Raw genomic sequence first — 22391 nt, 5'->3', positions numbered from 1 at the left:
GTGGTCTGGATCATCCTGGATGGTCATAGCAGTCCCTCAAAGTTGATCAACATTTTATTGGAGTTCTTGGCTGGGCTCTGTTTAGACTTACAGAAGACATATTTTTACTCAACATAGGCTGTTGATTTTTTCCCCCTTTTTGAGATCAGTAGAAACACTCTCAGAAAAAGAAGAAAGAAATTCCATCAGGGACTGAACAGCAGACCTCACAAGTTTGAAAAATAATGTTGGATCTCATATTCAGAGCACCCTAACACTTGGTGGGAATATACAACGATTTTTAAAATATTTTTTTCTTTAATCTGCATTACCTCTTCTTTTTAAAAACACCAATTTGACTTGTCTTATGCAAATGTTTCTTTTTCATTTCCCACCCTGAGCATGGACAAAATGCAAAATGCAATCTGTGACAATGAGATCCGAAAGTGTCCTGATTTGACACGGAATCAACCATGTGTTAAATTCTCATGAGGCAGACAGCCCCACATCATCACATACCCTTCACTTAACCTAAAGATTGGTATGGTGCTTTTTTTTTTTCTTTTCCAATTAGCCTACTACCTGGTTTGATTTGCATTGAGCTCAATGAGCATGAAACCAGCTAATAGACTAACTGAAAAAACACCATGCCAATCTCTAGGGATGGTGAAGGGTATGTAAGGATGTGGGGTTATTTTAATTGCAAAGGCCAAGGGAACTTTTTTAGGGTGCATAGTATCCTGGATCCATGAAATAATAAAAACCTGCCTGCCTCTATGGGAATTTAACACATAGGGGTTCAAATACTTATGACGCCTGTATTTTAAGGAAAACATTTATCTATTTACGATACATTATTCATTCACATAGAAAATTGGTGTCCTTAAATGTTGGATATTTCCTCATTTTTGTATTTACAGTAAGACATTAAGATCAATTTCCAAAAGATGATTTTATATTCCTCTTTATACTCAACTTTAGCATGTGTTCAAATACTTATGGAGGGCACTGTATATGAAATAAATAAATAAATAAATAACAAAGGTATAACATGTGTTCCCCCCAGCAATAACAAATAACAAATACAGTACACCTCCGCAATACATTTGTTACATTTGCCCCCCCCTCTTAGCTCACGTTAGCATCAGGGTTTCTGTTTTGCTGTAGTAACCTCTGCCGTCGTCCGCCACCCTGGTCTCTCGCGTTTCGTAGCCATGACTTAATTTCTTCTTCAACATTAGATGCCTGTGGCATCTCACCAACAAATCCAACTCTCCTCACAGCATCTGAATGGGTGTTAAAAAATAGCAACGCTTTACTTGAGGTTTTCGACAGAGTGACATGAACCTGTCACTAACATGACACATCATCATGAACATGTAATAACACTTTATGACATTACATTGGCATTACATGGTTTCTACATTCTTATACTACTTTTATAGTAAGCACCACTGGGGTCGTTATCTGCACGTTGGAGGAACATAATTCCACTGTCAACTGGACAACTACAGAATTTCTTGATGGTTTCAAGTTGTATTCATTTATTTATTTTTAAATAATGTACTCCTGTCCTGCAGAATGTCAGAGCAGTATTCCAAACCATTTTCATAAAATTATGAAATATATCTAAAGGCAAATTTGGCTGTCTATGTTAAAAGAGAATGCCGGTGTAGCTATAGACTACTCTGGAAAATGAACAAAGACTGCATATGCATAATAATTTGGAATTCAGTTTGCCGGGGAGCAGAATTTCAAGCAGACGTTCAGGCAGGCCGGAGAAGACCGCCTCCTAGTTGTAGCTAAATAGCCAAATCGCTGTTTTAAACCACAGAAAGGCTCAAAGTTAGCCTGATTACCATCGACTTTCAAAGGCTCTGCGAGACTTTAGTCTGACCAAGGGCCTGTGCTAACACGGTTTCTCCAAGCGCTGGTTGACCCGCCTCCTTTAAGTGCCTCGATTTGCTACTGGTCGATGTCAGAAAGCGGTTTGCCGAGTTTGAACCAACAACAACACTCTTTCCTCTGCCTTGAACACGCCTCTACCCAGAGCCGTTGGAGCTGCTCAAAGTTGATTGGTTCTCGACCAAAGGGGGCAGTTCCGCAGATTTCGGGAACTCAGAAATCCTTCCCGATTAGCAGTTGACCAGACCAGCGACAGCAAAAGCCGAAGGTGTTACGTCACTGGGAGGGCGTGCCAGGCTAGCTCAAAGTAGTCCCACTCTTCGTTGACAGTATAATGACATTTCCAACATTTAAAAAGAGGGCTGAGGCAAAACAACGTATAATCACGTTTTAACACACCTGGGGCCTCATGTACAAAGCTTGCGTACGCACAAAAATGCTGCGTACGCTAAGTCTCACGCTCACGTCCGGATGTACAAAGACTGACTTGAACGTGAGAATGTGCGGTCCTCCACGCAAGCTTCATGCCTGGCGTACGCACATTTCCAGTGTGTATCGTCAGTTGGCGACACATAGAGGCAATGCAGCGCAACAACATTAGTTGATCACGAATCAAGGCCTTTATTTGCACAGCATATTAAAAATAGCACTTCGAAATACGTAGGCATATGTTTTTAGATAATTGGCCATGCAACATGCGTTAATAGTACCAAACTATGCAACAGCCTATATCTGCAATTAAAACTGTAGTCTTATCAGAGGATATCAAGAATTAGGTAGCCTAATGTGAAACGTATAGAGATAATGCCTATATTTAGTTCCATACATGATTATTCACTTGCTTATCAACCATTTCAGATTTCGAAGAGCTTTCCTTCCTCGAAATCTGTGATGATTGTTGTCGCTTCACGCATATGTCCATGTCTAAAACATTTTCCGGGTGTTTTAACATATTTCCGACAGTTTTCAGTAAAACAAAAAACAAATGGGACAAGATGATCCGCGTGAATAGCTTAGTGCGAATTGAAGCAATTTCCCTGACTGACTGCATAGGCTACTTTGACTTTCCTCGAGTAAGCATTCACATTATTGTTGTAACACTTGTGCAAAATATAGGAATATGATCCAGAAATCGTCGTGGCAAAGCGTGGATAAACTTACTATGGGTGCGCGATGCGTGTTCTTACTCGGACACGTGTGATTTAATTACCTTTTAATTATTGCAGTTATTTTGTAATGCTTGAAATGCCCAACAAACCGCGTTATGTGAACCTTGTCACTTGCAGACTGACCAATGAATCTGCCACGGTCTCTGACCCTTGTAGCCACTGCCACGCTCTGCCTCTACTGTTTTTTTTTGTTATTAATTACAGATGATAAAGACGTAGGCTACTGTCTTTACCATGTTGTCTGATAAGAGCACTTCTACCTCGCAATCGCTGGTAATAAACGTTTAATACTTTTTCGATTTGATTATATAAATTATTACATTTTGTAGCAGGTTCAAGAACGGATGGATCCACAAATGATTTTTTTCTCTTATTAATATTGTGGGATAAGGCGTTTTGCCTTCGTGGAGGTCTGAGTTTTCGAGTGGCCTTCTAGTTAGCATATTAAAATGAGTGTGATTGAGGGAGGAGAGGGGGTGGAGTATAATGCTCATGCATGTGCGCTTAATTTCACGTTATTTGGGATGTACAAAGGAAAGCTGCGTGGATTGCTGCGTACGCATGGTTTCATACATCTGAATTTTTTTGTGCGTACGCTTCTTTCCAGATTTTCGCCTACGCAATGTTGTAGTAAGAATTCCACGCAAGTCTTTGTACATGAGGCCCTAGATCTCTCATTTACTCAAGAATTTAGAAAATTAAATAATAATAATAAAAATAATACCACCGAATGACAAGGTGTATAAGGTATACAAGACATACACTATATTGGCAAAAGCATTCGCTCACCTGTCTTGACTCACATATGAACTTCGGTCACATCCCATCCTTAAAGGAATATTCCGCCATTTTTGGAAATATTTTCCACCTCCCCTTGAGCAAAACGATCGATATTTCCCTTTTTCCCGTTCATCCAGCCATTCTGTGAGTCTGGCGATACAACTTTTAGCTTCAGCCTGGCATAGATCATTGAATCGGATTAGACCATTAGCTTCTCGCCTGCTAGCATCATGCTTAAAAGTAACTAAGATTTCCGGTAATTTTCCCATTTAAAACGTGTCTCTTCTCAAGTTAGAGTGCAATAACACCAACTGAAAATGAAACCTGGCATTTTTCTAGGCTGATTTGACATGGAACTACACTCTCATCTGGAGTAATAATCAAGGGAAGTTGCAAACGTACCATGGGCACAGTGATATCACGCACTACTACTGCTTGTTGCCTATGGGGACTATTTTCAGATATCACTGCGCCCATGGTACGTTTGCAACTTCCCTTGATTATTCCGCCAGATGAGAGTGTAGTTCCATGTAGTTCCAAGCTATGCTAGGCTGAAGCTAAAAGTTGTATCGCCAGACTCACAGAATGGCTGGATGAACGGGAAAAAGGTAAATATTAATTGTTTTGCTCGAGGGGAGGTGAAAAATTGGCTTTTTTCCAAAAATGGTGGAATATCCCTTTAATCCATAGGGTTTATGATGACATCAGTCCACCCTTTGCAGTTATAACAGCTTCAACTGTTCTGTGAAGTCTTCCCATAAGGTTAGGAGTGTGTTTCTGGGATTTGTTGACCATTCTTTCAGAAGTGCATTTGTGAGGTCACACATTGATGTTGGATGAGGTGACTGGCTCTCAGTAGTCATCCTAATTCATCCCAAAGGTGTTCTATTGGGTTGAGGTCAGAACTTTATGCAGGCCAGTCAAGTTCATCCACACCAAACTCTGTCATCCATGTATTTATGGACCTTGCACTGGTGCACGGGCATGTTGGAACAAGAAGTGGCCATCCCCAAATTTCCCACAAAGTTAGGAGCATGGAATTGTCCAAAATCTCTTGGTTAATGCTGAAGCATTCAGAGTTCCTTTCACTGGAACTAAGGGACCAAGCCCAGCTCAGGGACGGCCCCTTCCTGTTCCAACATGACTGTGCATCAGTGCACAAAGCAAGGTCCATAAAGATAGATAGATAGATAAAGACATGAATGACAGAGTTTGGTGGGGATGAACTTGACTGTCCTGCACAGAGTCCTGACCTCAACCCGATAGAACACTTTTGGGATGAATTAATGTGGATACTGAGAGCCAGTCGCCTCGTCCAACATCAGTGTGTGACCTCACAAATGTGCCACTGAAAGAATTGTCAAAAAATCCCAGAAACACACACCTAAACTTTGTGGAAAGTCTAAGAGTTGAAGCTGTTATAGCTGCAAAGAGTGGACTGACATCATAATAAACCCTATGGATTAAGGTAGGGATGCAACGGTTTTCAATAATTTATTGAACCGTTCGGTTTGGCCTGTTCGGTTCAATAGACTCACCTAAACCGCAATATTTCGGTATACGCGACATTAAACTTTTTATTTAATACAAGGTTATTGCGCGCGCGTAGCCTGGGAGCGATAGGGAGGAGTGCTTAGGACCCGGGGGATGCGTTTTCTCTGACTGTTCAGCTTGCCTCTCGTCAACCTTGCAACAACCAATCAGAATTTTACTGAATTTCCCAAGAGCCAATAAGCGCGTTGAAATGCAAATGAAGGAGTCATGTGAGAAGAAACAAACTTTACCGGCGGCTGCATGATCATGGCGACATTTGAAGTAGCCCACGAACAAGGCAAAAAGACCGTCAGTAAACAAAGCACAGTGTGCATTGCAAGACATAACGAATACGACGGCGTATTAGGGCCACGTATATATACTTTGTAAAGACGCAAATTTGCCACTTTAGAAAGTCGAAAATTTGCCACATTATAAAGTCTGTGTGTAACAGTGTAACCGGTGGTTTCTGCCCTGCGTTGATTGCTCGCTAGAGCAGCCTAAGAAAGCGTGACGCCGACACTGCTGAGTGTATTCTCTTTTTGATAGTTTACTGGAAAATATTGTAGGGATGGGAGGTTATAGGAGATGGGGAGGCTGACATGTCATTCCAAACTCGGGTCATTTATTTTCCTGACGTTGTACATGCTAGGCTACGGGCAGCGGGAGGTGTCCACTCGAAAAACAATAAACTCACTGCTAAATCAGTCAATCGCTCGTCCACTCGTCAATCACACAACTCTCTCGCACACACACGCACACACACACACACACACGACAGGAGACACAGGGGAAACAGACACTTTGTGAAGTGGCAAATTTGCCACTTTCTTCTCGGAATATTGCCCCCCCCCCCCCTGACAACAGGTTGCAATAATGTTCATTTCATTGTTCTAATATTTTTAATGCTGCACTGCACTTTTGTCTATGTTTACATTTTTTACGTTCATAAAAGAGGACAGGGCAGGCACTCCCAAATCAAATATCCATTTGAAACTACACATAATACTACCTCACCAATTATTTTGAGAAGATTTTCAGAATTGTTCACTACTTTTTTGAGGGTGTATAACAGTTAAGTATTTTCTTTAAATGTGTGAAGAACAGTGAGTTTATTAAATAAATAACTACACATTACTTTATGCTGCACTGCACTATGGATAGCCTAACATTGCCTGTTTATGACAGAAGGCAATGATGGTGTTCTTTTCTTTTAATACATTTTTGTGATTCTGCTTCATCTGTGTCAGGCTATGCATTTAATATTTTCTCTGCAAGTGTAAGTAGAAGCACATTGTTGATTTGAAATAGAAAAGGCAAATATAGCCTCCTGTTTGCTAGAGCCAAGATAATATTGATATATTGAAACCGAACCGTTACCGTGGCCCAAAAACTGTGATACAAACCGAACCGTGGCAAAACTGTACCGTTGCATCCCTAGATTAAGGATGGGATGTGACTGAAGTTCATATGTGAGTCAAGACAGGTGAGCGTCGCGGTCCGGTTCGCCCTGTCGGTCCTTATTTTCCCGATAATGACCAGCGTTCTATACATTATCCCTTACGTATATACAGCAGTGAAAATAAGTATTGTACATGTCACATTTTTTTCAACACAGTTATGTCTGACTGGACTACTGACATGAAATGTATTAACTTAAAAAAATCTACACAAGTAAAGAAATCAGAACTTTAAACCCCCAAGTAACGATTACCGGTGTAACGGTAAACAATGATTAAAAATGTTGACGATAACAATTACCGCTTTCATTTCAAATATCATAATTATCACGGTTGATTACCACGGTGTGGAAACCGTGTGTTTAATCTTTCCCAGCTTTACCCAAGGCTGCTTTTGACATAGGCCTGGTAGGCCACAATGAAACAAAACTAGCATTTACCAGGCATTTCCTGAAAAGGCATGTAGACTCTTCCCTGAAGAAAAGCGGCAGTCCTTCCAGGGCTATCCTTCTCCTATGTGCTGTGATATCTGCCACCTGCACATACTGTAGATGGAGATACAGAAAGAATGACAATATTTGACACAATTCCCAATTGTTGTTTAATTTAGCTATAGACTGCATCAGTTACAGGAAATTTCCCACGGGAAATTTGTTGGTTTAGGTTGAGATGGTCACTGTACTATCAGCAGGAAAAAGAACAAGAACACTTGGTACAACATATACTAAATAGCAGATCAACTGCTAAAGTATTACAAAGCCATTGTAATTTTTACTCTTAATTCATACATGATGCAGTTTACAGCCTATGCTTGTGGACAGCCGTGGCCTACTGGTTAGGGCTTCGAGCTTGTGACCGGAGGGTTGCGGTTCCATCCCCGACCAGTCCACGGCTGAAGTGCCCTTGAGCAAGGCACCTAACCCACCTCTCTGTGCTGTGTGTGTTCACTAATTCGGTTAAATTGGGTTAAATGCAGAGAACGAATTTCCCTCAAGGGATCAAAAAAGGATATATACTTATATACTTCATGAGACTCAATTACAGCATACAGTTGTGGGTTCTGTTCTGTTTATGCCGATGAAACGGCAGTAAGTCTAGAGGGGGAAAATTGGGCATACACTGACTGCCAAATACCTGACTTGTGTTGAATGATGATGGCTCGGTGATGCAATATGGCATCTTTGCTTCCTCTGGAAAACATGCAGCATGTGTTGGGGAAGATGGATTCATTAAAATACTTAGGGAGTCCTAAGAGAGGATTGGAGGCCATTGCCCATTAGGAATGAGCTAAGATGCATTTGCAACAGGTTAAAACACATATGTGCTCTTCCAAATATGAAAGACACTTGTTATGAAGGTGTTGAATAAGTGTGAGACTGCACTAGTTCTTTTTTGGTGTCAACTTGTGTCAAATTGAGAGAAAACACTTGTTGAGCTATTTAAATTGTGCTGGTTTGATTTGCTTACTGAAAACATTGAAAGTATATGAATTTTGTAACATTTGCAGATAACCTGTTCAAATGTTCCTGTTCTATTGCCTATGCACTTGACCATGACCAGATATTTCCTTTAAGCTTATAAACAATGTGCAAAAAATACATAGATAGACAAATAGATATACACAGACATGCAGAGAAATACATTAATACTTGCCTCATCATTGAGAAACAGAGCAGGCCATATTTGACTAATTTCTCTGATATGGGAATCAACCTCCACAACATCTTGATGGCAAAGAGAAAGGTGGACTGCATCACTCTAGGACTGAGACAAGAGGACAACTTATATTTCTGTAATCGAGTAAAAGTATAAACAACTGAAAATATATCAATGTTGCATTCGGGTATTGCCACAAATGTAGCCCATCATCGGTCGTTCCTCTGTTCAAATAGCAAGTTCGACTGCAGAGCTGAACACTGTCCCAGATAAAAGTATTCCAAATGCTTCAAAAGGTAATCATCAACAAAGTTATCCCTCAAACAACATGTAACCTGCGTGCGGTCCAGTCCTGCACACTCCGTGCTTGATCCCGTCAACCACATAGTGGCAGTTGTCACTGACTAGCACGACCATATATGGCTCTATTGATGTCTAATAACGTTCAACACAGTTACCTTACGTTACCAGATGCTAGCTAGCATACAAAGCTACAGAAACGCCTCCGTTGTTGCATGAGTGAATGTTTTAGGAACAACATGTTCATTAGGGAAACAGTCAGTGACAAAAGATTAAATCTTACCACAACATATCAAGCTAGTATTACCATTAGTTGAGTTGTATAAAGAGTTGAGTTATGGCTAACAACTAGACATAGCTAACTATGGCTAGTTATTAACAGAATTTGGCTAGTCAAATGATTATTTCTTAATCATAATTAATCAACACGACACGGAATGTTCAAGACTGTCATTTAAAACAATGAAAACTGTATAGTTTGATTAAATGTTTTACTTACGTTTAAGTATGTAGTCGTTCGTTTTCGAAAGATAGTTTCAAATGTTGTTTGTCTTTGTGAAGTCTGCCAAATCCCTGGCCGAATCAAGCGCACGTGAAATCCCATTGATAAACAAAATGCGCATGCGCCAATTTCATGTGTCTGCAGCAGATTTTTTGCACTGATAAAGTAAATCAAATGTTGAAGTAGTCAACTGAATTCTACAAGTTTGCAACAAGAAATTACAAAAAATATAATGTAAGTGTTTTTTCCACCTTAGTTCACCACGTCTTTCTGATTATTTGAGATAATTACTTACAAACCTTATTTGTCAAAACGAATGGCAAGGATTTTTAGTGTGAAGGATTTTTACTTAGACCCCTTTAAGAATCATTTTATCAGACTTGAAATTTGGTAGATTAAAGTGCATATTGTGCCTATAATCCTATATTGAAAAATAAGGCATTTTCAAAGATGAATGAATGTTACCACCATAGATTACAAACCATTTTCATCTTAACAACAATCTTCCTTGTCATTCTTAAAAGTCCTTTAGGTTTACATAAACAGTCTTCATGAGGAAAATGGTATGATTTACAAGCATTTATTTTAAATAAATAAAACACATACTATACATTTGAAGGGGGAACATATACCTGGCGGCCAGCACCATTCAATAGACAGGTAGACACAAACCAATCAATACACAAAACAAGACAGACACCAAGCTATATTGCACACACTCTTCTTATCATTCCATTTAGTTTGTAGATACATTGTTTTTGTGCTACAGATAGCTACAGATACTGTAAGTCCCTGAATTCTGGTTCCAGGTATTTTGAACTATTCTTCCATCCAAAATGTCTCCAGTTTATTCACATTTGATGACTACTGAGCATGGATAGTCTACTGTACTTCAAATCAACCTATACATTGAGTATAATATATTGAGTAATCTCATTGGTTAAATTTGACTAATATATTAGTACCATATGGAAACAACCTACCATTGACTTTGTTTAATTATAACCAATATACTATGGTTATTGCCTGTGCTTACACAAAGAAGCCATGAACATTAAAAAAGGTATTTATTTATCTACGTTGTAAAAGCAACCATATATCTTGTACAGTTTACATAACTTCTCATTAACTCATTCCAAACATCACTATACAAATTCAAATGTGTCTGAAAGAAGAACATTGTACGTAGGCCTATCATTATTTCATGGTCATTTTTTGACCTGGTTTAAACTCAACTTAGACTCTTTATGCAGGCGAGTAAAACATAAAACACTACCATTTAAAGCAGCCACAATGTGCTAATATGCTTAAGAAAATACTTGCATAATAGGTGACCAACAGTAAATATACCTTCCCATGAATATTTGACAATGTTCGCAATCGAGAACAAAATGTTTATTGCTTTCAACTAAGCTTACGTTGTGCTTAAGAACAACATAAGAACATTCATGTTTGGTTTCACACCATAGTGAATGGAGAGGAGAATATATTGTCTTTGGTGTGGTGTAATGAATCATGCAGCAATATTTTGGAGAAACATCCATCTTTTATGGATGAAATGACGTGTGAAGAAGAATATCCTTTATAGGACAATAAAGACTATATCTCCAAAAACACTCAGCAATCTTACAATGGTTTGTTATAACATCAGAAAATTAGACACACAGCCTTACAACTGGGTGGAATAATGTGTGCCATTAAAAAGGCAAGAGTCTAAAAAGACACCAAAGTTCACTCTGGCAGAAAGCCAGCATATTGTTAATGTTCGGGACAGGCTTGTGCAAAATACTAGCCTAGAAATCTAGACGCCCCTAGCGGCAGCAAATCTAATTGGCTGCCCGGGTCAGTCTAGGAACTCTAGCTTGGGAGCTGGGCATTGGCAGAATCACCAGACTAATCACATCGTGTACAGTCGATGGGCGGGCTTAACATATACCTCTGAAGTTCGCCTACAAAAAAGCTGGCATCTTTAAAATTCGGTATCTGCCGATTTTTCCTATGGGAAAATAACATGGGGATTTTGAATTATCGCACCTGTTAAACTCTCGCGGGGACGATAAAGTCTTAAATGCAGACGTTTTCCTGAACACACTTTTGTCCTCTGCCTTCTTGTGCATACTGTGATCTCCGGTACGTGAAGTCAGCACACTTTCATTTTTGCTACTGTCTTGGAAAAAACCACTGACTTTAACTTAACTTCAAATCTAACTTAGCACTCTGAACAAAAACCAGCGGAGAATGATCTGAGATGAGAAGTAGCCGCTTGTGGCCTTTATTCGCAGAGTCCTACAAGGCACAATTCTGAACAAGCAGAGCCTAAGTGTTGCCGAGCAGGAGTCACGAATGATGGATGCCCTCTGCAGCAGGATGTCCACGACCCAGGCCTTGGGGAGAAGGTGCGCACGTTCTGAGGAGGCCCCCTTTGGGAGAGGGGTTTTAAGTGTCCCCACAACACCTCCTTTGTTTACTTCTGGCCAATCTTGCCCAAGTGTCTTCCCATTATGTAAATAGGAGACCCTTGTCTTCCAATCAATATAAAAATGATATCATACGTGGATGAGGCCACTTGGCCTGCCCCTTGAATGATTTAATTACTCTACAGTAGCCCTGGGGCTACAATGGGCCTGGTTCATGACCGGGACATGACCGCACAGCTGTGTGTGTGTGTGTGTGTGTGTGTGTTTGTGTGTATGTATGTACTGTATGTGTGTCCATGTGTGTGTGTGTGTTTGTATATATGTGTGTGCATGTGTGTGTGTGTGTGTGTGTGTGTGTGTGTGTGTGTGTATGTGTGTCATCATCCTTCTGCTACTGCCCAGCAACACATGAGGCCTACAGTACATGAAAATTTACCACACTACCCCAGAGCTAACTTAATGGCAAGTTGCATCGCAAGTTAGCTCTGGGGTAGCAAAAATCAAAGTCTGCCGCCTTCGTGTACCGGAGATCACAGATTCCTATCGAAGGCAGAGGACAAAAGTGTGTTCAGGAAAACACCTGCATTTCCGATTTTGTCATCCCCGCGAGAGTTTAACAGGTGTGATAATTCCAAATCCCCATGTTAATTAACCATAGGAAAAATCGTCAGATACCGTAACTCCTTATATGGGCAAAGATGGTAGCTTTTTTTGTGGGCAAACTTCAGAGGTTCGCCTACAAAAAGGATCCAAAGCTGCCATCTTTGCCCATATAAGGAGATCCGGGAGTTAACTGAAGCTAACTGCCTATGGCAAGTTGCATTGTAAGTTAGCTCTGGGGTAGCAAAGATCAAACTGTGCCGTCTTCACCTACCGAAGATCACAGTATCCACTAGATGTCAGTGGACAAAACTGTGTAGCGAAAAACGTCTGCATTTCCAATGTCATCATCCCCGCGAGAGTTTAACAGGTGCGATAATTGAAAAAACCCATGTTATTTTCCCATAGAAAAAATCTCAAGATACCGGATCTCCCTATTTGGGCAAAGATGGTGGCTTTTTTGTAGGCGAACTTCAGAGGTCAATGGTGACTGACATGCGACCAGAAGTTGCAACGGTTACACATCATGCTACTTGAAAACAAGAAGATGATTCGTTTAGCGTTATCCTATTGCGTGGAGAAGGAATTTGAAAGACAACTGTTTATCCCACCCCTCCGATTGAGTCCTGCCTAGGGTTATCTTGATGTGGGTCTGGCTGGTCAGGCTTAGCCTGATTGCCATCGACTTTCAAGGCTCTGCGAGACTTTAGTCTGACCAAGAGCATGTGCTAAACAGTTTCTCCAAGCGCTTGGTTGACCCGCCTCCTTTAAGTGCCTCGATTTGTTACTGGTCAATGTCAGAAAGGGGTTTGCCGAGTTTAAATCAATAACAACCATGGAGGTATTATATATAACTGGAGAGCGTGACTAAGTCCCGCCCTCCATAGAAATGAATGGCCGATGCTAGGCTAGTAAATCCGGCCAATTTTCGTCAACGCCATATTGAACACTGGAGCTCCGATCCAGCGCCAGTCGGCTCTGACCATGCGCAAAGTTCCAAAGCTGGAAATGACGCACAGACCTACAATGAGTTCTATTGGACATTCTGGAAAAAGAGTCATACTCCAGTTCAGAGGGTGGCGATAATGCACATACCTTGCTTGCCGCGTAACAACAAGCAGAAAAAGTTCCTCGGGAACGCACATCTGAGTCCAGTGGAGTGTCGCACAGAGTAATGATTGGCTGTAGGTACCCGTCCACCAACATGTACGCGCATGAGAGCTCGTGCCCAACACGGATTTTCGTGCACGGAGCTGGTTCTAAATGCTCCATGAGGCGCCATACTTGAAAATGGCGCTTGCTAACTTGCCGAAGCTAATCAACACGGCCTTGACCCCCTGATAACAACACTCTTTCCTCTGCCTTGAACACGCCTCTACCCAGAGCCGTTGGAGCTGCTCAAAGTTGATTGGTTCTCGACCAGAGGGGGCAGTTACGCAGTTTTGCGGAATTCAGAAATCCTCCCCGATGAGCAGTTGGCCAGACCAAAGCCATCGATATCTCAAAGTTGCGACAGCCGTTGACTTCCATCTTAAAGCCAGATTAGAGCGGTCACGTGGTTAGTGGGTAGACTCAGTAGTTCCCTCGGTCCCTGGTTTACTACGGGATTGACAGCAGCGATCGCATTAATATTTACGGTAAATACTCGATGAAAATTACTGTAAACTGCATTTCCACATACATATATATTACTCAATGAAAATGCATTATTATGCACACGACTATAAGTCATGTAGAAAAGTCTTAATATAACACCTGAGATATTCATCCATTCTCAATGGAATAGTTCCCGGATGTGCCGCCATTGTTTGTACACGGGAGTCAATGGTAGTGTCGCAACTTTGAGATATCGATGGCTTTGGGCCAGACCAGCGACAGCAACGCTGAAGGTGTTAGGCTACGTCACTGGGAGGGCGTGCCAGGCTAGGTCAGGCTAGTACAATTCAGAATTGAATTGAGAATGACTTATAAATTCCAATTCAATTCTTGAGTTTGAATATGAATTGAGGTCAAAAACAGGATGTAGAATTACAATTCAAATTTAATACAGGAAGTAGAATTTAATTCAATGAAAGTCATGTACATAATTTAAGGAGTTTCCTGTTGGGCTTTTTCCAGTAGGACTAATAGCCTGTTTGATTTGCATTGAGCTCAATGAGCATCAAACAGGCTAATAGGCCTACTGGAAAAAGGACCATGCCAATCTCTAGCTATGGTGAAGGGTATGTGATGATGTGGTTTAATGTTTACTCATTTTTTTTATTATTTTTTGGTTATCAGCAGACAATGGCCCTTATTTATCAACAGAGCGTAGAAACCAGTGTATATATCTGAGCGCAGAAATCATCTTACGACGGGGCTCACGCGTGATTCATCAAACTTTCGTATCACTCCAATTCCAGCGTAAGAATAAACGTGTGTTGATAAATGTGGCGGCTGGAAACAAGCGTGATTTAAATATCACACCCCTATATTATGCTTGTTTTAATGGCCTCGCCCCTAGAATTTGCGACATGAAGGTGCATTATATGTCCAAAAGAGATCATCATGATCTCGAGCCACAGTGACGTCCAGCTAAACCTTGTTAATTTTAACAGCTAGAAGCTGTCATGAAGGAAGGCGGAAAACTAGAGCGATTTAAGTGCAACAGACTTTATTTTCGCAGAGAGAACACATCATACATACATTCATTACAAAACCTTATGACACTGAAATTTGCCCTTTGAAAATAATTTAAAATATATAATTCATGAATGTTGCGTTTGCCAAAGAGAATATAATCATCTCCTATATGGCTATCCTAAGCCATAAAATGTGTCAATATAATATGCTACATTACAGCAAATAGGCTGCACATGTACAGGAAAGGTGTTATGTCCGAGATAGTCCATCAATTCAGCACGGTGCTATGCTGCCTGAAACTTGCGTACGCGAGTTCAGGCTAGATGTGAGATTTGAGCGTTTAGCACCGATCACGTTTACATTGATAAATGCTGTAGCCTACTTTGCGTGGAAACAAGCGTACGCTGGTTTTACGCCTGTTTTTGGTCGTACGCACGTTTCATAAATGAGGGCCATTGTTAGGCTAATTCACTATCTCAAGACTCGTCATGGATATAACACGTTTTTTTTACAGTCTATGGTGTGTGTGTGTGTGTGTGTCGGTACGCAAGCTGAGTCAGTAGCCTATAAGTTAGCAACTTTGAGGTTGCAATGCAACTTCCCATTGCCAACCAACTAAGTTGCTAACAGGTTAGCAAATATGGTTTTGGGAAAAGGATTCAGACACTTTCAAGAACAACCAGACAGACGACATCTGGGTTGCCAACTCTCACGCTCCCACCGTGACACTCACGATTTCAGCATCAATCTCACGCTCTCACGCAGACACAAGAAATGTCACGCCAAAATCCATTCTTCTTTTTCTTCAACCCGTTCATAATCAGTTGGTGACTAGACCACAGCAGATCATAGCCTATTGTAGACAGAAGACGAACTTAAGGCATGTATATATAGGCTATAGGCTATAGGCTCTTTAGATCAATAGCAGGTATAGGTATAATATCTGTCTACAACGTTCTCAGCGCAGAGAAGTTATTTGCGGCGGGCGAAGTGCAAAATGCGCACCATTCGTTTCTGTCGGATTGCTCACGAAGTTCACACTGATATGAATGACACTTGACAGAGCGCAATCTTTCTGATGGCAGTTAATGCAATTAATGCAATTAATGAAGCCATTCAGTAGCCTATTCCAGTTTTTAAATTGCAATAGGCCTACATTTCTACTTGTTCTACTTGTTCTCCAACTTCAGGCAGTAGGCACTGACAGTAACAAAGTTATGTCCGCTTTGTTAACTTGACAGCGAGCGAAGATATTCTATTCTGTCAAAAGTAGGGCCACTGCTGATGAGCTATTCAACATTCTCAACAATTACCCTAGGCGGCCCGTGTGTCTGGCAAGGGGCCTGCACTTAAAGATTGTGCTGATACCTTTTGCAATACCCCCCCCCCCCCCCCCCAACTTCACAAAATCTCACTCCAGCCAAACACCCAAAGTTGGCAACCCTGCATCTCTGCCTCCTCACCAAAGGCAGTTGAAAGTTGCTGCATCACTTGGTGAGGGAGGGCTGCTGATATTGAGACTTGAGGTGACCGTATCGGTCACCCCGATATCCCCTTCCCCAACAACACACGTGACTGTTTGTAGGCCTTTTTTGTTTCCAGAAAAGGTACATGTTATGCTACCTTGGGGCTAAAGTTCGATCAAAGTACATGCCAAAATGTGAAGGCCACCTTAGAAAACAAAAATAGCCCCCAACCATTAGGCTATCCCTTTTTCTGACATTGGCTTTCAACTAAAGGCCTATTCGGACGGGATTAGTTTTATGGGGGGACGTACAGTAATGCAGGTTTATAATATGACCTCTGTAATATAAATGTCCAATTCGGACGGGACTAGACATCTCTGTCATTTTACTTGACATGGGAGGAGTAACTACGTTTACGTTCTGCCGTCACATCTTCGTTGCTGTGCACGTGATACTTTGCGTCAGGTACGTGCGGCATTTTCAGATTTGAAAGACATACAAGTTGGTTAAACTAGCAAACAAGTTTTATGTTATGCCATAAGTAGTTTGAAATGGCTAACAATATCAAGCTAATAGGCAAACTAGCTAACGTCCTATTAGGAGCTACACAGCATGTCATGTTTTCATTCAGACTATGGTGGAATTGTTTTCCAATCAGGATGTGACGAAATATTACAGACATCTTTACAGAGGGTCGCGTTCGCACGGGATTAATATTACCTAAGGTAATTTCTCCGGACCGTTTTACGGAAGGTAAAAGTGTCTGTAAATGTCACCGACATACTCCGTTATGTTTACTGACATGGCACGTCCGGACGGGACTACATTACCTGGTAATTATTACTTTACCTGATGTCACCCCATAAAACTAATCCCGTCCGAAGAGGCCTTAATACAGATAGCCTAAGTAGACTATTCAACCAAAAACATTGATTGATGAATAACCAATTGATTGGTTATGAGTAACATCTTGGTTAAAACCAGAATGTCTAATAAGGGACGGGCTCTGGTTAAAACAACCAATGCTGGCTTTACCAATGATATTAGTAGGCTATTTGAACAATCTGTTTTTAGAGTGTAGAGTAATATCAGGGACAGAATATCAAAATATTCACTGAACGATGCATACTGTATTTTGTTTTTGGTTTGCAATGCCTTTGCACATTGGTTGGTCAAAAAAAAAAAAAAAATCCTATGAGTGAGGGCTGCCCACAAAAAACCTGCATGGGCCCAATGGTACAAAAGTTCCTCTGGGCCAGAATGGGCTAGCCCACACTGGGCCAGCAGGGGCTTTCTGGGGGCAATCAGCTAATTGTGGGCTGCCCAAAGAGAGCCCACAGAGAGCCCAAAGGTTTGGTCCTGACCTGGGCAAGCCCACGCTGGCCCTGCATGGGTTTGTATGGGTTTGGCCCTAGCCCACACTACCCGAAGAAATACCGCATGGGCCCCATATGGGCCCCGCAAGGGCGTGTTTGCTGGGTTATATATTTTCATTAAACCGAGACGATTAGCAGGCGGAACAAATATTTCTAGCAGGCTAGGTTCCGGACCGGAGGACTAGAGCAAAGGAGAACACTTGTTTACCGAAGACGTACTTTCATTGGCTAGCTGCCTCGCGTTTACCGCTTTCATTTGCATAAAGTTCAGCAGAGCCCAACTTCTTGACGCATCGCCTCTGTTCAAATGACCGCGCTGCCTTCCCAAGGTGCATTGCGGATGCGTTAACGACGCCTTACCGCTCTCCATAGGAAATGAATGGGCTATGTGCGGCGCGGTGGCTTTTGCCGCGATAATGGACACGTAACGTTATAGCTTAATCGCCATGGACCGTGACTTCGCCCTCAAGTGGTCAGCGGTTGTCCAATCTCAACATGTAAGTTCCCGGGTGTAGTTCCAATGTATAAATCCCAGTATGTAAGCTCCAGTATGTAAGTCCCAGTAGGTATAAGCTCCAGTATGTAAGTTCCAGTATGTAAGTCCTCGTAAAGCCGGGCCGTTAGAGTCCAATAGCTCAGTCCAAAACGTGGCCGCCAGTCGCGGCGTCAGTCTAGAATTTACACAAGGTCTATGCTAAAACATCCCCCCACTAACTATCTTCACTGGCGGCGATCCTATTGACCGCGACCAGCACAATTCGTCCCCTCGTCGACCAACGCGCTCCTGGTGTTCCGTCTGTACACTTAATCAGTCCCGGCTCTCTCGCGCACATTGCTCACCTGCATGGCTTTATCCTTCTGCACAGGTGAGTCTAATTAGGCCAATTAGGCAACAAGCCCAATGTAATCATTATCTCCCCCCTATTAGCCCTTTTCACATGATTTCAGACGAAGCGTTGCTGGGTATCCTCCGGCATGTCCAGCCGCCAAATACTACAGAAGAAGAAGAAGAAGTATAGACCTCTGAAGTTCGCCTACAAAAAGGATCCAAAGCTGCCATCTTTGCCCAAATAAGGAGATCCGGGAGTTAATTGAAGCTAGCTGCCTATAGGCGCGTTCAAGTTGGCTGCGCAGCACAAAAACTGCGCAGCACAAGATGCACATGGTTAAAAATCTGTCCACGATGGTCTAGATGGGCGTGTTTTCGACTCGGCAGTCGGTATCACATGGCCTCAACTTATCGCGGGAGCAAGGCGTGGCCAGGCGGCTGCTCCGCAAAAGAGCAGCCGGTCTGGAGGTACTGCGGAGAGCAGCGGAGCCTAGACCCTGCCTTCATGACGTCAGGTCTTTGCCCTAATTGGCTTTTACATCCCTGACGTGTGTGCAGGTGTTTAGATGCCTCCCCATATCCACAAGAGTCCGTGCGGGTCCGTGCCTCGTGATTCGTCACATGGTCAAGTCTAGCCAAGTCTACACTACGGGAAGTAGAGAGTGTACAACTTCATAGCAGCGTTTGCATCCCCGCCCCTGCTGCCACCGGCAGCTCTCGTTGCTGCAAAAGGTCATTTGGAGTTGAACTTGAACACGGCTTATGGCAAGTTGCATTGTAAGTTAGCTCTGGGGTAGCAAAGATCAAAGTGTGCCGTCACCTACTGAAGATCACAGTATCCACTAGACGGCAGTGGACAAAACGTTGTTGTGGAAAACGTCTGCATTTCCAATTTCTTCGTCCCTGCGAGAGTTTAAGAGGTGCGATAATTCAAAATCCCCATGTTATTTTCCCATAGAAAAAATCTCAAGATACCGGATCTCCTTATTTGGGCAAAGATGGTAGTTTTTTTGTAGGCGAACTTCAGAGGTCTATTCATGGGTTTCATCAGGTCCCTTTCCACAGGTGTATACAATCAAGCATCTTGATCAGTGTTGTGCATGTTCACACTCTTCAGTAACTAGTTCAAAGTTCAGTTCACACACGTGCAAAGTGAACTGTTCACGTTCATAGTTCACCATTTTTAATTTTGAACTAGTTCAAATTCAGTTCATTTGAATGAAAATCTGTTTCTGACGGAATATAGGCTAAAGCCACCTGTTGTTCTCATTTAATTGAGAATGTCCGTAAATTGGGCTTTATTTCGCTGGGCAGATACATTTCTTTTAGGTCTATGGCAGATACCGACGCCTAATATGCGGCCGCGCATATATTAATAATTAATAATAAATGCGTCAGCTGTGCATGCCTGACAGCAGAAGAGTGTAGTTTTTACACCGGGAGTATGGAGGAGGCTGCCTTGCTGCATTACCTGCAGCGATGGAACTGTTCAGTGACATAGGCCTACTGTAGAGCTCTTTGAACATGTTATGCATCCCTCTATCATCACTGACAAGTGTAGAACATTTCAGTGATTGCATTCATGTAGCAGCGGTTCTGTGTACAATGCATCATGCGTAACGTGATGTAGCCTAGTAAGGTAGTGCTGTAGTTTAGGAGTGGCGCCCGTGGGCAGTGAGTGTGACAACCACATACTGTTTCTAAATTGCCAGCAGATAGTGTCACTCGACTTTTCAGGACAAAATAAATTCCGTAACGTTTAATTGTACATCAACATTGACGTTCGTCGTTCATTTCCCATAATCTGAGCGAATTCACGTTCAAATTCATTATTTACAAATGTGTTGCGTTCAGTTCAGCGTTCACAGAAAAATGAACGTGTTCAATGAACACGTTCTTTTGAACTCGTTCATGCACAACACTGATCTTGATTATCAATGCTTACTGCATGGTGCTTGATTGTATACACCTGTGGAAAGGGACCTGATGAAAAGGGCTAATTATCCCATCAGTCCACCACAGTAGCCTAAACACAGGTGGATCTTAAAAGATATCAAATATTCTTTAAAAAGTTAATTTTCTTCTGTAATTTATTTCAAAATGTGAAACTTTTACATACTGTATTCTTGATTCATTACATATAAAGTAAATATAAGCATGTTGTTTTTTTATCTTGATGACAGACTTTCAGACTGTGGCGTAACAGGAGAAGGATATGCAGCTCTGGCTTCAGCTCTGAAATCAAACCCCTCACACCTGGTAGAGCTGGACCTGAGAGGAAACGACCCTGGAGACTCTGCAGTGGAGCTGATCACTGATCTCTACAGTTTAGTTAATGATCCAAGCTGTATACTTCAGACTCTGAGGTGAGAAAACACCTGAAAAGACCATAAGGTTTGTACTGTAAGGGGTAACGCCTTGAGACTCTGGAGTGAAGCTGCTCATTGAATTAAATAATGATCTAGACTGTAAGCTGGAGAAACTCATTTAACAACCCTGGACACTCAGGAGTGAAGCTGCTCACTAATTTACTACGTTTATGATGTTCCGCATCGTAAACTCAACTGACAAAATTTAACCAACAGAAAATTCACTCACATAATCATGTCAGTGAATGCAAAATAGAAAACGGTGATGAGCATTTTCCCTCTCTCTTTACAGGTTGTTGAAGAGTAAAGATGCAGAGGAAGTCTTTGCATATCTGACTTCAGTAGGAATAAACCCCTTACTCCAGACAGAGCTGGATCTGAGTGGGAAGAAACTAGGAGACTCAAGAGTAAAGCAGCTTTCTGCTCTTCTGAAAGATTCACACTGCAGGCTGCAGAAGCTGAAGTGAGTGTCACAATATTCTCTGTTCATGTGCTTCCGATAAAATGAATGATGCTCATTGAACTCAATGCAAATCAAACAAGCTAATAGGCTAACTGAACAAAACTGAACAAAACACCATGCCTATCTCTAGGTATGGTGAAGGGTGTGTGATGATGTGGGTCAATTTTAGTTCTAAAGACCAAGGGAACTTTATCAGGATGCATAGTATCCTGGATCCATGAAATAAGTGGCCTTTAAAAATAAAAAAAACTGCCTAACCCTATGAGTTAAATTCCCATAGGGTTACATAGGGGTGCCAATATTTTTTACCCCAGTATTTTGGGAAGAACATTTATTTATTTATGATACATTATTCATTCACAAAGTAAATTGGTGTATCCTTAAAGGTTGGATTTTTCCTACTTACTTTCCTACGTAATTTTATTACTTAAGCCATTAAAATTTCCAAAAGATGATTTTATATTCCTCTTTTTAGTCAACTTTAGCATGGGGTGCCAACAATTTCAACCATGACTGTACTTTCCAGTTTATTAATATAATGAAAGGAATGCATTCCTATTTAGTAGGGGAGCCTAAGTCTCAAAAACTATTTTCTCCCATCATTTCTTCCCTGAATTTTTGGTCAACGATTCCCAGGACACCATGAGACCGGGGCACATGCAACTTGGTGGGCATGAAGCCCTAGTAGATTTTATGGAAAGGTTTTGTGGAATTTCATCCATGGAGGTCTGTAAAATAAATGAATGTATGTGTACATTTAGTGACTGTACACCAATCAGCCTTTAGATGGCTTTTGTTGCTGATTAAGGATGATGTCCTGTCACACTCACACACACATACACACACACATCCACACACACACACACACACACACACACACACACACACACACACACACACACACACACACACACACACATACACACACACACGCATCCACACACACAGACAAACACACACACAGA

The 22391-nt window shown here is 41.7% G+C and overlaps 1 protein-coding gene and 1 long non-coding RNA gene across 2 annotated transcripts in view; one reads left to right on the top strand and one right to left on the bottom strand.

Annotated features, from left to right (window-relative positions):
- LOC134069460 (protein NLRC5-like) overlaps window positions 1-22391 on the top strand; it is a 108130-nt gene that overhangs the window by 67218 nt on the left and 18521 nt on the right. Inside the window, exons 17-18 of the mRNA XM_062525423.1 lie at window positions 20778-20960; window positions 21256-21426. Of these exons, the coding sequence (XP_062381407.1) occupies window positions 20778-20960; window positions 21256-21426 (354 nt within the window). The remainder of the gene's footprint in view (window positions 1-20777; window positions 20961-21255; window positions 21427-22391) is intronic.
- LOC134068398 (uncharacterized) lies at window positions 1227-8020 on the bottom strand. The gene is made up of 3 exons (XR_009936702.1): window positions 7961-8020; window positions 7267-7371; window positions 1227-1265 (listed from the first exon to the last, which is right to left on the bottom strand). It is a non-coding gene; the product is annotated as an uncharacterized LOC134068398 (long non-coding RNA).

Source organism: Sardina pilchardus, chromosome 21 (genome assembly GCF_963854185.1).
Source record: "Sardina pilchardus chromosome 21, fSarPil1.1, whole genome shotgun sequence".
NCBI classification, from domain to species: domain Eukaryota; kingdom Metazoa; phylum Chordata; class Actinopteri; order Clupeiformes; family Clupeidae; genus Sardina; species Sardina pilchardus.
This window is presented reverse-complemented; position numbering and strand designations above follow the sequence as displayed.